Source organism: Budorcas taxicolor, chromosome 3 (genome assembly GCF_023091745.1).
Source record: "Budorcas taxicolor isolate Tak-1 chromosome 3, Takin1.1, whole genome shotgun sequence".
NCBI lineage: Eukaryota > Metazoa > Chordata > Mammalia > Artiodactyla > Bovidae > Budorcas > Budorcas taxicolor.
The window spans coordinates 113718281-113736451 of NC_068912.1; the positions used below are offsets into that span (position 1 = coordinate 113718281).

General features: G+C 38.7%; 1 protein-coding gene across 5 annotated transcripts in view; it reads right to left on the reverse strand.

Annotated features, from left to right (window-relative positions):
• Positions 1 to 18171, reverse strand: part of LOC128045818 (ubiquitin carboxyl-terminal hydrolase 40-like) — an 83162-nt gene that overhangs the window by 60990 nt on the left and 4001 nt on the right. For 4 of the 5 annotated variants that reach the window (XR_008199160.1, XR_008199161.1, XM_052638287.1 and 1 more), the window contains exons 3-9: positions 17610 to 17677; positions 16358 to 16471; positions 13574 to 13738; positions 11696 to 11842; positions 9274 to 9417; positions 6669 to 6797; positions 499 to 594 (exon numbers count right to left, since the gene is read on the reverse strand). Coding sequence is in view for 3 of the 5 variants with exons in the window: in XM_052638287.1 (XP_052494247.1) it covers positions 499 to 594; positions 6669 to 6797; positions 9274 to 9417; positions 11696 to 11842; positions 13574 to 13738; positions 16358 to 16471; positions 17610 to 17677 (863 nt within the window). In the remaining 2 variants the exon portion in view is untranslated. The remainder of the gene's footprint in view (positions 1 to 498; positions 595 to 6668; positions 6798 to 9273; positions 9418 to 11695; positions 11843 to 13573; positions 13739 to 16357; positions 16472 to 17609; positions 17678 to 18171) is intronic. The other variant, XM_052638288.1, reaches the window with a different exon arrangement.

The following is an 18171-nucleotide window of genomic DNA, read 5'->3' on the forward strand; positions in this document are numbered from 1 at the left end:
ATAAAGATTAAAAGTCATACACTTGAGGTATTGTCAGTACTGGGAATGAAAAAGGGGACATAACTTCAGGTCCTAAAGACATTAAAAGGATAATATGGGAAAACGGTAAATTCCAAAGAAGTATATACAATATATCCCAATTCTATTTAAAGTAACAATAACAACAATAATAATATCCAAAGAAATCTTGTAACCCAATCCTAACATATCTATACAAACACAAAGGAAATAAAATGCAAAGAATATATATCATAGTGTTAAAAGTCACCAGACATTTGGTTTAAAATTATTTCCTTTATATACTTTCAATTTTTTCCCTCAAAATTTCTACCATTCATAAGTGTTTCTTTTATAATCAGAAAGCCTCTAATAAAAATTTTTTTCAATAGACAGATAATTTCCCCCCAAAAGACTATGAATAGTAACAATATCTATCATTTCTACAAACTAAATCATATAGCTGATATATACATAAACACAAACATATACTCTTTCTACCTGTAATAAGATTGCTTTTAGAATCATCAATGGATCATCAATCTCCTCTTTATTCTGAATATCTTCCAAATTCACATCTGGTTTACTTTTGTCCTCCTAAAGAAGGAAAACAATAAAAAAAGTTTCTATCACTAATCTCTTAGTAATTAGCAAAACAGGAATGCTTGTGCCTCGGAGGTTTCAAGATGAAGAAATGATGATTAAAATATCATACTAATTTGTATGTGCTTTGGAATCAGGCAGTTTGGCTTAGAATTTCAACTGTGGTTGAATAAGCCTGGACAAACCACCTATCTCTCTAGCATTTCTATAAATTGGGATTGCAAGGTGAATAAAGCTTCTAGCACAGTGGTCCCCAACCTGGACACTCCCTTGCTTGCTTGCTTGCTAAGTCACTTCAGTCGTGTCTGACTCTGTGTGACCCCACAGACAGCAGCCCACCAGGCCCCCCGTCCCTGGGATTCTCCAGGCAAGAACACTGGAGTGGGCTGCCATTGCCTTCTCTGGGACACTCCCTTAGTCCCCTTCTTTCAGAGTTTTAACTTTCATTATGCAGGCACGAATGATTGAATCATTGGCCTTTGGTGACCCATCATTGGTCCCTGGTGGCTCAGGGGTGAAAGAATCTGCTTGCAACACAGGAGACATGAGTTCGATCCCTGGGTCCCTCCTCCCTCCTGGAGGAGGGCATGCATCCTGTATTCTTGCCTGGGAAATCCCATGGTCAGAGGAGCCTGTCAGGCTGCTGTACATGGGATCGCAAAGAGTCAGACATGACTCCAGCAATGAGCACACACCACCAAACTCAATCTCCAGCCCCTGGTCCCTCCCTGGTCAGGGGAAGGGGCTGAAGGTTCTAACCCTCTAACCATGTGATTGGTCCCTCTGGTGACCAACCCTCACCCTGCAGGTAACTTCATTAGCATAAACTCAGGTATGGTTGAAAGGGGATCATTATGAACAAGACAAGACAACCTTATCACTGGGGAACTCTCAAGGAGCTCTAAGCCAGGAATCCAGGACAAAGATCAAATGTATATATTTTTATTATGCCACACAAATAGATCCCAGCAAAAAGCTAGAAACCTGAAAGGGCTATGCTAAACCCCCCTCGTCAACAAAGGACAATGAGAAACTTGTTTGCTTTCACCTTGCTACTAGATGAAGGTGGAAATACACTCCCTCTAAAAACCTATAGTCACAGACAGGTCCTCATGTGAGTTCGTGGCCCAAATTCATACTAGCTGCATGGCTCTAAGACACAGATCTTATCTTCAAGGTGTTAAAGCTTGCAGGTGACCACAGGCATGTGGTAGAGCCAGACACACATTTTTCATGGAGGGTACTTTTAACTCAGGCTTCCAATCACTCCTAAACCTATTTGTATTCTTAAAAATACAAATAGGAGGTCAATAGTTAATGACCTCCTATTTGTATTCTTAAAAAACAAATAGCCAACCAAGTCTACAGTCTAAAATAACAAAATCATGAGGAAACAAAGTCAGCAGATATCCAAAGACCCACGGTCTTCAGATACTGCAATTTTCAGGTAGAGAATAAAAAAACAGTGTGTTTAACATGTTTAAAGGCATTCACGGGTTTCCCAGGTGGCCCTAGTGGTAAAGAAACCGCCTGCCAATGTAGGAGACATAAGAGACATGGGTTCGATTCCTGGGTTGGGAAGACCCCTTGGAGAAGGAAATGGCAACCCCCTCCAGTATTCTTGCCTGGAGAATCCCATGGACAGAGGAGCTTGGCGGGCTACAGTCCATGGGGTTGCACAGAGTTGGACACAACTGAAGTGACTTAGCATGCAAAGACATTCATGGCTAAGAAACAAGAGATTTAAAAATGGCAGGAGGGGAGAGGTAGGCTGGCATCGCCCAGGACGTGACACTGGTGCGGGGGCATGTGGCCTGGGCCGAGTCCTCCTGCTTTCTGCCAGTGTCCAACCTTGGTCTTGTGAGGACAGGCGGGTCCTACAAGCACCAGTCCCGGGGCTGACTCCTGAGAGTTACTGAAAAGCCTCCTTTGTCTCACATCCTCAAATGTTCAAAGTGATATCAACCATCAATGAAACAAAAGCCCCCCACTTTGGAAGGCATAAGTCAGGCTCCTCTTCATAGCAAGATCTAGGGTCACATTCTGAATAGTTAATGACCTCCATGCAAGAGGGAAGAGCTCATCTTCTAACTGGGCTGAGAGAGACTAAAATGTTGGCTTTCACCCAAGGAACATTATGTGAGTCAGGTCATTTAAAGGTGTTCCTTGCAGATGGCACCTAGCAGGGAAACTTGCAAGGGAAGAAGAAATCACCAAACTGAAAGCAGAAAAAACAATACCTGCCTGTGTTTACAGTATTTGGAGTCCTTTGTCTCTAGGCATAAGAGATCTCTCAGGATAATGGTAGTAAACAGACAAGCAGTGTCCAGCAGGTATACCTACTGAAGCTGGAACTCTTAAAGCATGCATCATTATTTGAACACCATAAAGCTCTAGATGAAAAGCTAGTGATTCTTAAAGAGTGGAATAATAATAATAATAAAAGATAAATGTGATGTTTCACAGAAGTCATGAATATGGAAATATACAGGCAGAGACAGAAAGCAATCTTCTGATTGTTCTTTAAGTTTCAGGAAGACCCTGCTAAAGTACCAGAGCTTCAGACCAGAGAAGCAGTGCAGAGAGCCAAATCAAGTGAAAGCATGCCTGCCTGCCCTTTTGAGTCATACAATGGAACTGAGAGAAGAGCTTGATGCTGCTATCCTTTCCAAAGAAATGAACACAGAATTGTAGAGATATCCAAGGGAGAACAACTCGAAAGGAAGATATGGAAGAATCATTCCTTTTGAGCTACCTCACTGCACAGCGTGAAGCTTACCTCTGTGCATGATGTCAATGATAAACTTAAAAAACGAAACTGGAAATAAATACTTTATGCATCAAAAGACTGAGGATAAATCCCGCCCACTAGAGAAGTGCCTAAAATCTGACACTGGCTGAGCAAGACTGAGGAGGGCCTGTGGCCAGCATGGAGGACAGCAGAGACACAGCCCTGAGGCAGAAGCAGAACTGCATGGAAGGCAGGAGCACTTTCTAAGGCTGAAGAGAGACAGGGCGACATTGGAAACAAAGGCTACCACAGAAGCATGCTGCTGCTGCTAAGTCGCTTCAGTCGTGTCCGACTCTGTGTGACCCCAGAGACGGCCGCCCACCAGGCTCCCCTGTCCCTGGGATTCTCCAGGCAAGAACACTGGAGTGGGCTGCCATTTCCTTCTCCAATGCGTGACAGTGAAGTCGCTCAGTCGTGTCCGACTCTTAGCGACCCCATGGACTGCAGCCTACCAGGCTCCTTTATCCATGGGATTTTCCAGGGAAGAGTACTGGAGTGGGGTGCCATTGCCTTCTCCGCCACAGAAGCATAAATGGAAGGAAAAAACCAGGAACTACAGTAGACTAGGCAAAGAGAAAAAAAAAAAGAACTACAAAATAACCATTTATAAAACCTGTTCACAAGCTTCTGTAAAGATCTAATAAAAGGTTCAACTTCATCTTTTAAAGAGAATGAAATAAAGTTAATGTAATTGTTTGAAAGTGGGGAGGTGATGGGGGAGAACAGCTGCTTGGAGAGTAAGATTCACTTTTCATGGGGCCTGGAAGACAGCAGTATGAAGAAAGGTAACAGGTTAAGAATCAGCAACTAACGGTAGAACATGGAGGGCAGAACTAGACAGAGGAGGTAAGACGTGCGTCACTCTTATCTGACTGAAATGTGCCCAGTGAGCTAGTGTCTTGGCAAATAGGCACAAGCATTCGAGAGATGCGTGTATGGCTTCCTAGACCCCAAACTGGATAAACCAGTTCTAGAAATAAAAGAAATGGGAGGTTAAGGATAGTAAAGAGTGAAACAAAACTCTTTTTTCCAAAAGCAAGATGGTTGATTATAAAGTCAATGTACTAACAAGATAACTGTATTTCAATATACCAGCCACAAGCAGTCCAAAAACTACACAGAATAGACACAGTACCATAGAACATCTCCCTGGTCAATACTTTCCCAATAGAACAGTCAGACTTTAAATATCCAAACTTTACAAAGCACAAGTATCTTTCAGTACACTCTACATACAACCGACAGAGCATCAGAAACACAGGGAGATGTTCTGAAAAGCAAAGTGAATGCCAGCAAAGGGAACACGGCATTTTTCAATACTGCTGGCACTCAGAGGGCTTCCCAGGTGGCTCAGTGGTAAAGAATCCACCTGCCAATGCAGGAGATGCAGGAGACCCAGGTTTAATTGCTGGGTCAAGAAGATCCCTGGAAGAGGATATTGCAGCCCATTCCAGGATTCTTGCCAGAAAAATTCCACAGACAGAGGAGCCTGGCTAGTCTATGGGGTTGCAAAGAGTCGGACACGACTAAGCACGCACACATGCATGCACAGCACTCGGAGAAGCTGTGTTACCTCAAGTGGAGCAATTATTCATTCATCACAGTATTAACTGTTTGACAACCAGGAAGGCATGTCTGAAGCATGCCACATCCTAACATGATGGGTTAGAACTTACATACTGGTGTTTTAGTTACATTTTAGGAAACTGGTTGAGAGTTTGGGGCTAGCATGTAATATATTACAATTTTTTCCACTGCAAATAACTGGAACTGGATTCCCGATGAGTGCTTTATTTTCTAGAGAAAATTATAAAACTTTTTTTAGATGACACTAAAGAGGCTCTAAAAACCAAAAAGATATATCTTATTTACACATGTCGATTCAAAATCCTACTACTTTTATGTGCATATATGTGTGAGAATATTGACAAGGTGACTCTAGAAATGTTCAGAAAACCATAAAAACCAAAACACTCCTGAAGAATAACAACACACAGAGAGACTTGCCCTACCAGATAACAAGACTTGCTAATACAGCTACAGAAATTAATAGTGCAGCATTTGCCTAGGAACAGGAAAACAAGAACAACAACAAAAACAGAGCCCCAAAATGGACTTAAATAAAAATAACAACTAATATAACAGAACTAGCATTGTAGATTGGTGGGGAAAGAAAGGAATATTAAATAAGCGGTACTGGGAAACTGGGTTCCCAGACAGAATAAACATTATGCCATTCACAGCATAGCATTTCCGGAAGACTGAAGCCTCATTTGTAAAACACAAAGAAGACAATATAGAAGGATCATTTTTGTTTGGTGCCATGAAAGACAAAGAAAGCTGAGGAATGGTTATTGATTAAAGGAGACTGAAGGGCTTCCCTGGTGGCTCAGATGGTAAAGAACCTGCCCGCTAATGCAGGAGATGCAAGAGATACAGCGTTTGGGGCTTCCCTGGCGGCTCAGATGGTAAAGCGTCCGCCCACAATGTGGGAGACCCAGGTTCGTTCCCTGGGTTGCAAAGATCCTCTGGAGAAGGAAATGGCAACTCACTCCAGTTAAGAAAAAAAAAAAAAGAGACACAGCGTTCGATCCCTGGGTTGGGAAGATCCACTGGAGTAGGAAATGGCAACCCACTCCAGTATTCTTGCCTGGAAAATTCCATGGACAGAGGAGTCTGGCAGGTTACAGTCCATGGGGTTGCAAAGAGTCGGACATGACCGAGCATCTAACACTTTCACTTTTCAAGATATGTTAACTAAATATAATGTATGTTCCTGGACTTGACACTACAGTGGGAAGAAAATGCTATAAAGGATTTGGATGAAACAGGTTAAATCTGAATATAAAATACATATTAGATAATAAATAGTATTGTATCAGTATTAAAGTTGATTTTGATCTACGCTTATGTAAGAGAATGTCCTGGTTCTCTGGAGATAAACACTGAGGAATTTAGGGGTAAAGAGGCCCATGAAACTTCAAGTGGTTCAGCATTAATAATGATGTTAACTCTGTGTGTGTGTGTGTGTGTGTGTGTTTGTATACAGAGGATGGGCTTGCAGAAATGTGGCAAAATGTTAACAACTGGAGAACCTAGGTGAAGAGCAAATAGGAGGTGTTTAAAAAATTTAAACTTCTATCTGTATAAACTTTTAATGCCTTTAAGAGTTTTCCACAGAGTGAACATATAAGAAATGACCAAAAAATAGCCTCACCAAAATAATAAGGCTAGAAAACAGTTGCAAAGATACTCTTAAACTAATTTCTACACTTACTTGAAACTGCCAGTTTCCCAAATGATCGACATCTTTAATATACACGTGATAATGTCCTCCATAGCAACCACCTTTGTGTATAATAACTGAGAAGAGGTCATACATATATTCCAAGTCATCTAATTCACTCTACAAGAAAGAACATAAACATTGTTATAGTTTACATAAGACAAAGATATATATAATGAAAAGGGAAAGAAGAATTTCAATTATTAAAATCAGTAAGAAACATCACTGGTTATTATTATTATTATTTAGGGTAAATTAACATAAATTTGAATAGCCAGTTTTAAATTTTGAAATTTGTAATTCTTAGACTGAAAATACCAGTCATACTACACCAACCAAATTCTGCCTGAGTTAAACATAAAAACATATTCAATCAAGATGCTATTTTTATGTACTTTGGCTAAAATCATGGAAGTCCACATTATAACACAAGACATATTACCCTATCAGTGAGTGAGAGAGCATTTTAGCAAGAGAAAATCGTCTCGTATTAAACCTATTACACTGGTTTATAAAGGAGTTCTTTAGCAGCTGAATATATTTTAACAAGACTGTTACGTGCCTCAAAGTCAGAGCTATATCTACTATGCGTTACCCCTCCAGACACTTCAGTCCTCTGCATAAAACAGGAATCTGGCAATTATGAATACTAGCTGGTTTTGTTTAGAGGCAGTTTAGTGGAATGAAAAGTTCTTTCTTGAGTTATCAAATCTGTGATCAATCTTTTCTACAAGCAATGTGTTCTATAACTGTATAATTATGAACACCTGTGTGTGCATGCTCAGTTGTGTCTGACTGTGTGACCACATGGACTGTAGCCCACCAGGCTTGTCTGTCCATGGAATTTTCCAGGCAAGAATACTGCAGTGGGTTGCCATTTCCTACTTCAGGTATGAACACCTACATGGGCATTAAAAAACAAAACCTACTTTAGGTTAAAAGATACTTGGCATATGTGATGCTACTTGGGAAGTGTCAATTATTTAAGGAACTTATTTTCTTAAATTATACTTTTTAAGTGAGCAGCATTTTTTAAATGTCATTTTTCAAATGTCTGGTTCAGGCAAAAACCAAGAGAGATGTAAACAGAGATGATAACGATTTTCATTAACACAGAAAACAAAAAGCAAAATTATTGTGAATTTCTTAGATGCTCAATGTCTTGCTTTTTTCAGTTTTGTTATTTCAACATGTTAAAATCATGTAACAAACTACTTTTTACAAAAGGACAAAAATTTTTCTATATGAGATAATGGAAGTTAACTAAACATACTGAGGTAATTGTTTCATATTGTATGTAAACCAAGCCATCATTCTGTACACCTTAAACTTATACAAGTGATGTGGGTCAATTATTTCTCAATAAAACTGAGACAGGGAGAAATAACTCAATTATTTCAAAATGCACTTTTTTTTTCAGGCAGCAAATAGGAGCAGGGAAAAGCACCCTGGAAAACCTGTTTATTCTGTGTATGCTGGTAACAGGCTCAGAGCCAAGACATTAGAACCTTTCAATGGAAATTAGTATAATTATAAAACCCAAAAGCTCAGTAACTAGGCTGAGGAAGGTCCACCCGAATTTAAAACCATTTAGAAAAAGATTACTTTGATACACAGAAATTCTATAGCTGGCTAATTAATGTTCTGGTCTCAAACATATAAAGAATGGTTTTTAACAAGAAATGCATCAGTCTCATCACTCTGATCTTGGCATGTATAGCAATGGCACAGAAAACATTTTTAAACAGCTTATAAAGAAGGCTGATAATGTAATTAATTTGTTTTTAAACTTTTTTTTCCCCCATGTCTCAAGGATTACAAATTCTACACTAGTGACATTCCAATGTCTCATTCGCTTTCTAAATGTGTAATTCATTTTTGCATCTAAAGTAAACTAGATCCAAATAGGAACATCCTACTGAATGTTAATTTTTCCTATTGCAGGGTCTTTTCTAATTCTATTCTTAAACTTTCATTTCAAAGATTTTTCAAGGAGAGTTAAGGGGAAAAAAAAAACACCTAGAAATAAATCCATACCTGGAAATTAAAAAGGACTGTAATAAACTAGTGGTTCTGAACCAGGAGCAATTTTACCCACCTTTCCTCTCCTCAGGAGACACAGACATTAGGCAAAGTCTGAAGACGTTTTTGTCACTTCTGGGCACAGAAGCGGGAGATGCTACTGTCATCTACTAGGCAGAGGCCAGGGATGTTGCTTAACATCCTAAAATACATGCCACATCCCACCACAACAGAGAATTATGCAACTCTAAACGTTAATGGGGGCTGCCCAGGTGGTGCAGTGGTAAAGACTCCAGCCGCCAATGCAGGAGACGTAAGAGACGCTGGCTGGATCCCTGGATGAGGACCCCTGGAGGGCATGGCAACCCACTCCAGTGTTCTTGCCTGGCAAACTCCACGGACAGAGGAGCCTGACAGGGGACCACAAAGAGTTGGACACGACTGAGCAACTGAGCACACAAATTTTAACAGTGCCAAGGCTGAGGGACTGCACGAAGCAAACTGCAAATCAGGTCAACATAAGATTCCCCTTTAGAGGGGAAAAGAAAGACTTTCAAAACAGAATAGTTCAAACCTGTTCACAAAAAGGCTTGAGATTGATCCGGAGAGGGAATGTGTAACAGCTTGTTTCCTTGTATCGTTCACACTTCACAAAATCAAAATTAAATCTTAATAATGAAATTGTAAGGAAGGGAGGCAGCTTACGTAATTTGGCCGACTGTCAAAAGAAAAAAAAATGTACATTTTAAAAGCTGAATTATATAAAAGAATAACACTTCATAAGGTATAAAAAGGCAACCTATGACACAGTTTTAAGATAAATATGTCCTTAAGTCACATAAACTAATCATTGTGGATTCAATACAACTCTTGACATAAACTCATCTATTTTATGGTGCTAAAAGTTGACATCGCTCACTTATGCTTACACCTAAAAATTTACAGAGCACTTGTATGTTTTAATGTTGCTATCCTAAATAAAATTAAATCTACCTGATGAGAGTGCTTCCTCCCAAAGAGCACTTCTTTCCTGCCCAAGCCCTGACCTTTCACCTTCCCCCTTGGTCACTATCTCGACTTTACACAGCTCTTCTTTACTGAAGAGCTGGAGCTCTTTCACCTTCGACCTAGGGACTGTTTCAGTGGATCTGAATCCTTTAAATTACATGAAAATATTATGTGTATTTGTGTGTATTTTTCTGGGGAGAAGATCCACAGCTTTCATGAGACTTTCAAAAGGACTCTTAACTTCCCAAATACTGAGATTCATTGACTGGGGTTTTCTAGTTACTGTCCTTAAAGGCAGATAGTAAAATATTTTTTATTTTAATGCCTTGCTTTAAAACAAAACACTATATTGAGCTGCTTTTTATTTTAAAGGCACGAGCTTTTCCCAAATCCTTTATTAATGGCAATGTGAGGGGGGCAAAAAAAAAAATCCTTCCCCATATATAAAATTAACCATAAATATCTAACATCCCTCAGACAGCAATTCTACAAATCTAGTGGGTGAAAAAGAAATTAAATGAAAAAGCAGCAATCTAACAACATGGCAGATTTTCACACTAGCTCAAAAAAAAAATGCATCTAAAAAAAGTGAGTAACTCAACTATAATGTGGCAGAAAAGAAAGACTGCCCAGAACAAGAAAATATGCATTAATTTAGGTAACACAACCAAGCCTAACCTTAGAATACAATAAATCCAATGCAACTAGAAGGCAACTTTAAAAATACCAAGATCAAAAAGTTTTCACTGAAAATGAATTAAACCAATGACATAAAAGGTGCATGCAAGAATTATTTTTGTTTGGCAAAAGGTTCTTATTTTACCATTGTGCAAATTAAGTTCAACCAAAACTAAGCATGTATTTGTCTTTCCATGATGCTCCATCCTCTTAATTTTATATTTATTTTATTAGGTTGTAGTTGTAACACCAACGAGGAAATACAAAATAAGTAAGTAAAAAACAAGCCTTTCTCTTTGGGTTTATAAAAGGGCAAAGGCTAGATGGAAATAAATATTAAACAATATAAAATTGTTTTCAAATCCTGGTTTCAGATCCCCCTGTGAAAGCTACAGGCATGGAGTTTATTGTTTTTATCACATTTTCACCTACAATCTCCAGGATCCAAATCAATACCGTGTGCTGTCTAAATCAACCCTCATTTTCTTTGTTGGAAAATTCAATATTGTCAGCTCTAGGAATGGTGCTATCACTCTGTCTTAACAGAATAACTGCAAAGATAAATCTTTTGTGGTAGTTCTTTAAGTCAGGGCTCAATAACCACTGGTTCAACTGAGTTCAAGGTTACGGAGTTAATGAACAGCCTGTCATACCATCCACAAGCTGTTAAGAGTTCCTACTACAGATAATAATAGCAGCTGAGTTGATGCCACGTTGCAAAATAAATCAGTTGCTTAAATCTTGTTTTCTTTTTCTTCTATATTTTGCTTTGTTGTATGAAGAAAAACCCTGATGTACTCTGTCAAGTCCTGTCAAGTTAGGCACTTTCAATGGGGGGAGAAGGAAAGGCCACATTAGATTTGTTAGCATCAAGGAAGATACCTATCAACATATATATCAATATTGTACAATAACTGCATATGCAAAAAATAAAGCTGTTTTCATAGTGGCAGACCAAAAAACTGAAAGCTCAACAAGCTTCCTAGTTGGCAGATATAAAAATATATTGCCTTCTTCATAACAGTAACTTCCAAAGGGAAAAAAAAAGGTTTATTTATGAAACACTGAGCTACAAATAAATTTTTCCTGGGAGAGAAAGAAGTTGAGTGAACTGTGAGGTTGAAAGCTTAAAAAACACTATAAAAAAATTAAAATACAAATACATATACAGTGTAAGGAAATGTCTTTTCAATCCTTATTACTGATTAAAAGCTTCATGTGCGTCTCATACACGGTGACTTCACTCGACAGACGTCCCTGCTCCAAGCACTGTACGCACACCCGCAGAAGAGGCAGGGGTCTATGTTTACCTTTGCGGCTTTAACCAGCCTGCCACAGTTTCCACAGTGGTATAAGTTGTCACAGTCAAAAACTTCCTCCTCTACATACATGTTCCAGAGTGCGTCTTCCAAACCTGATACATTTTTGACTGCTACTGTTAGATCTAGGAAATCTTCCTGAAATATACATGAACATAACTTTGAAAATACAATTCCACAGATGTTCACAAACAGATCACCAACTCAAACATACACTGGGAATAATCACACATACATTCTTTTTTAAAACACATATATCTTTTCTATATATGAAGGCATAGGTCTCCCAACTAGATACGGTGAGATTCATAACAATAAATTATTCTTTCTCAAGCAAATTATAACTCAGCTTAAAATATATCAGGAGCCAATTTACGAGTTCACTGTAGATACAATAAAACCTATTTTTATCGGGAAATAAACCACTGAACGCATGAATTGAGAAGAGTGTATGTGCAGTTCATTAGTACTATGTTAGTCTCCAGGCAGGCACAGCAAGGCCATGGTTAGACTCTCTACTGTAAACCCTGCTTCCCCATCTTCTGCTAGGGTTAGTTTAAGAAAAAAAATTATTTTGGGCCAGGACATAAAGGTATTTTCATGAAAATTAACAGGAGGATATTTTCTAAAATGTGAGTCTACTAATTCTACTAAAATTACCTTTGAATTACAACATGTTTCCAATATTTAACAGACACAGTTTGACAAGTTGAAAGCACATTTACAATTTTGCACGTGTATTTGTGCAACAGCATTACCTTGAGGGATTACGGGGATCGTAAAATAGCACTAGTTAATTAGTTCATGGTGGAATTCTAAAGCAGTAAGACTAACATTCATACATGGTTTACAAGATAGATACGTGAAAAGTTAATGCCTAATCTATAATGTGCCTTCACGTACATTATGTCTTAAAATTACTTTGTGAATCATTACATTATAGTGGTCAATCATATAGCAACCCACATACACATAACATCTTAATATTTCCAAACCAGGCTGCCCAAGTCTTCTATTATGATACACAATAAGGGCTCAAAAGTCTTTTTTATGCCCAATACTTTCATTTAAAAATATAGAAAAGAATATATATATATACTTCAAAAAGGCAATTAGTGCAACACTTAGAAAATGGCATTTTTTACTTAATAGCTTTCTATAATTAACTTAGTAACTTATTTACTTACTTAATAACTTTCTATAATTCTTGCCATAAGAAAAGAAGGTTTTTATTAAAGGACAATGGTTCAGTGATGAAATCATTTGTTATATAAGATTTGTAGTGCAAGCAGTGATTATTAAGTTTACACAAGCAAATTTCTAACTACATAAAATGGATAATCTGTTATGACAAATAACTGAAGGTTACACCAGTTTAAACAGGATTATGATAGCTTTATATATATATTTAAACATAAGCACACACATACAAACGAGCTTTCTGAGGGACATCAATAAACTAAATCCAATATTTACTTACAGATTTATTTGTTAACTTAAACATTCCTCAGTGTTTCCTGTTATTACCTAAGTGATTTCTTTAAGATATTCCAACCACCGACCCATGACGATATTGGCTTTTCTCATGATACCACAGGTCCCTACTGTAAATATTCCCCAAATCTACTATCTAAATATTAGAGGAATAAATAGAAGATTTAAGCTATATCTTAAGGTATCTACTTCTTTCAGTTTACATGGAGAAATCTGGATTATAAACTTATAACCTGGGAGCATCTAGAGTACAAGAAAAAAGTGATAGTTATAGTAATAAGCACATTAATCCTCATATGGTACAGATCACAGATTTAATTACATGAATTATAATTTATGATTTAACTTATTACTAAAATACTCTTGCATATTCACCTGCTTTTCACTGACATTCTTACATTCTTTACAAACAATCTGGTTAACAATGGTTCCGTGATATAGACGGTTGATGAGGTCATGGCCGGAGGTTCCAACTAAAGAAGTTTCCAAAGCACTAAAGAGAATTCGATTCAGTTCCTGCACATCATGTTGCCTCATTTCCTATAAAACAGGTAACTTTTAAATGTAATTTTGTGCTTCAGAATTTTAAAAACAGATTTTTTTTAAGTGATATTAGTTGAAAAACACAAGACGTATTTAGAAATCCAAAGGCAAGCCTCCATCAAATGTAAGGATGACTAAGCTAAATGAGCTGAGAGCAGGCTAAGAGATCACCACCTATTCTCACTTTTACTACAAAATGAAAAAACAAACAGATGGTGTTTAGCATGTACATGTAACTCAAGTCACCTGAGAACAGGAAAGTGCATTTGTTTGGCAGGAAACCATGTACATGGCTGTGCCAGAGGAGAGGAGAGGAGAGGAAGGAACAGAACAGGCAGAGAACAGTCAGGCAGTGTGTGCACAAAGAAATCACAGATCAGAGGGACAGGTAAACACTCTGAATCATCAGCATTTGAGAAGAACTAGAGCCTACTGCTTTGACATGTGGACCAACAAAGCAAGACTAACACACCGCCTGGAGAAAAATTCTGATGGAATCTGCCTTAACCTGCAGATTAATTTGAAAGCCACCGAGAAATCATTGTATGAAACTGTGTGTGAAGAGGACGAGAACCATTTATAAATCCAAAGTCAAGGGGCACACCAGCATACAGGAGTGGAGAACACAAGGAAGAACCAGCACAGGAGCCCGAGGAAGAGCCAGGGACGTCAGCAAGGATGGTGAGCGCCGCTACTGAGGGCTGCAGGGAGGGGAGCAGTGTCTCCTGGGCTGGGCATGTGGACGCCGTGAGTGACTGTGACTGGAAGGGTAGAAAGGAGGGAGAGGAGCAAGTGGAGGGTGCAGAGGAGTGGGCTGAGAAGATGATTTTGAAGGTACATTTCAAGGGAAGAGAAGCTGATAAAGGGATAAAAGCTGGAAAAAGATGTGGGACCTATGATCTTTTTCTTGGTTTCTGACACACAAGGCACTAGGTGATACAAATTTCTCCAGTATCACTGGCTCTGATGGGACAGAAAGTTTGCGGAAGTTTTCAAGCTGTTTCTGAACAATCCTAAGTTTGGCAAAGGTGCCTCCGAGACCTCCCTACCATTGCAGGTCAGTCTGAGAGGGTTTCCTACAAGATTTTATTTAGAAATTAATCAATCAGGTTTTCACATCTTTAAGAAGGATGAAGCCAACAAGAGGAAGCTCTTTATCTAAACAAAGAGAAATCCATCAACTGATGACTAGGTTAAAAGAAGCCAAAACACTGAGGCACATCCATCCGAGAGAATATCATCTGGTAATAAAAAGGAATGAAGTGCTGAAACATACCACAGCATGAATAAACTTTGAAAACTTTACGTGAAAGATGTTAGCTACAAAAGTTCACACATTATAGGAAACTATTTCTGTGAAGTGTCCAGAAGAGGCAAATCCAGGGAGACAGAGGGGAAAACGGTGGCCAGGGACTCAGGGAAAGGGCACACAGGGTTGGGGAGGAATTGCTAATGGGTTCGTGGTTTCTTTTGGTGGTAGCGAAAAGATGTCCTAAAGTTGACTGTAGTGACTGTTGTACAACCCTTGTGATGCTTGTACAACTCTGAATACACTAAAAAACCACTGAACTTGTACCCTTTCAAAGAGTGAATCTTAGGGCATGTGAATTATATCTCAATAATTTAAGACAAGACAATACCTTTAAAACAAGGAAAGAAAGAGGAATTCACCCTAAGCACCTGCCCTACACCAGAAACGTAACATACACTCTTCAGGGAATGTATTATACCCTATTTTACTTCCAAGCTCAAACCTGACTTCTTCAACCACATAGCATCGTCCAGTTAATTAGTGTTACTGGTTAGAAGACAAGAGTTCACAGTTTATTTCTGAAGGCAACATAACCTTATTCTGATCATTGCCTCTTTAAATTCTGTGGTGGTCTCCCATACCTTCGTCTCTACAGAAATACATCTACTCCATAAAAAACTGCAGAGCTGATTTTGATTTTGTGCAGCTAACAGCTCATCAGTATTGACGATGCGCACCTTCACTTAGTGCTAACACAGGTTTAGTGTTTGCATGCAGTGAAACACCCTTAGGAGTGCAAGCAAGATAAAATGAAACACAACAAAACAGGAGGAAGTCCACACATACAGGAGGACACAGGAGGAAAATGAAGCGAGTCAAGAGAAAGGCAGGACAGGGAAAACGAAAAGACCTGCCAAGAATGACGTCACTGTTTCGCTTGAAGAAAATGTTCAAAATTAGAATATCCAGATTTAAACACATAAAGGCAGATATATTAACTGCCAGTCAGCTTGTTAAGTTGATAAGTGGTTGTCTATAAAAATGCCAATTTTCCATTAACATAACAGGTATTATATCTCAACTACACTGTACAAAGGGTAGAAATGATAAAAACCAGCTCTTACAAACATTTTCCCCTGTATCTGCAACCCCCTTCCCCAACCCCAAATGACATCCATTCATAAAATCCTGAGTAACAGCAAATGTCTAAAATGTATTTCTGGCTTGTAATTGTGTAGTTTAGAAGTAAATATTTAAACAATATCCTGAGACCATAAGATAAAATTAAAGGAAGGTAGATAACATTAAGCCAGTGTTTACTCTTTCTTGCTGGTAATATTTCCCTGGAAAGCTGACCTTCGTACCTCATCACTGGTCCACCCAAAGCTGTCAGTGAGGTCGGCTGTGGATGCAGCTTCCTGGTCTAAGAGGAGAAGCTGTGCAAACAACCGCTGTAACTGCAAAGGTATGATTCGGACCTGAATGAGAAACAAACGTGCTCCTAGATGAAATCTTTTAAATGTTGGCTGGGCATTTTAAAAAGAACTGTGTACTACTGTTTTCCTATCTTCTAGTCGATTTAGTTCACTCAGGACAAAATTTACGAATACTGTGAAGGATGAACACATTTATTTTTCTTTGAAAATTCTAATTCAATACAATTCTTAGCTACCTGGAACTCTCTACCTTGGCATAGTACAGATTAATATTAAAACCCAAACCAGCCCTAATAAACCACCCAATTAATCACAGACTGACAGGAACTTAAGTCTCCAACAATTTCATCCTTTTTCCAAAACTGCTCAGATACAGACATACTCCCTATGGAGAACTTTCCAGCCGCAAAAATCTCACAGGGCTGGCTGCACCCTGCCTTTGCTTTCTTCCTGCCAGCACCACAACCGTTCTGCCCCTGTGGTGTGGGCTGGGGCACTGAGAATGCGGCTCAGAGCCTGCTCTGGAGACTGGACTTAAATATCTAGAGTGAGCATATGCCAGAAACTTTGCAGCAATTTTGCACTGTCATAACATTTCTTTATAACAAAAGTCTGATCTGCAACCGATTGAGAAACAAAACAAAACAAAACAAAACAAAACACCAGGCTCTTTGCCATACACGGAGTTTGAGAGACACTGGGCTGATCATGAAACTCTTACTAAGATAAGTACAGATTGTAGTCTGGGGGTGATAAATTTCTGAATGATATTTAAGCAAGGGAGAAACATGATTAGATATGCACTTATAGTAAGCCAATTCCTCAGTTTATCTCCAGAATACCAGACTGAGACAATACTGGTCTCTATTTTTGTTCTTGCTACATGTAAGTACATTAAGTGGGTTTTTTTGTAGGCTCGTGTGGATGATTTGCAAATATCTCCTTAGTGGAGAGTGAGGCTGTCTATAAAAAAACAGCAGCAGCATTACAACTGGAAAAACAATTCTCTGAAAGGGAAATTCCCTTACCAGAAAGGTACAGGGCAAAGTGCTTTCTAAAATAAGGATCATAATTTGGTAACTGATAAAATTACTGATTTCTATGAATAAGGAACTTAATTCTTTCCTTAAACCATCTCCTTAATATTTCAAAAATCCCCTGTAAATCATGGATTTAATACCTTTGCATCAGGTTTATCCTTGTCCTCTAACGAACCAAGCTCTTCCGGGCCAAGAGAGAATAAAGCTTCTAGACAAAAGAGTAGAATCAAGAGATGTAAATGACATCATTTCATTTTTGAAAACTGTTTTAGAAAGCCAAGGCAACCAGTAAGTAAAAATCAGCTAAAGATTCAGAAATAAGATTATGACAATATTTATATCCCTAGACCACACATTTTGCTTTCTGGTAGCTTTATTTTGGGCTTCCCTGGTGGCTCAGTGGTAAAGAATCTGCCTGCCAATGCAGGAAATACAGGTTCGATCCCTGGGTCAGGAAGATTCCCTGGAGAAGGCAACAGCAACCCACTACAGTATTCTTGCCTGGGAAATCCCATGGACAGAGAAGCCTGTGGGCTACAGTCCATGGGGCTGTGAAGGAGTCGGACAGGACTTAGCGACTAAACAACAGCAACAACAACATTCCTTTTAACCACGGACTATAAAGTGGAAGCTAAGGTTTCAATATGAGACAGCTGTAAAAGGAAAATCATACAATTAAAAACCCTGCAATACCATAAATCT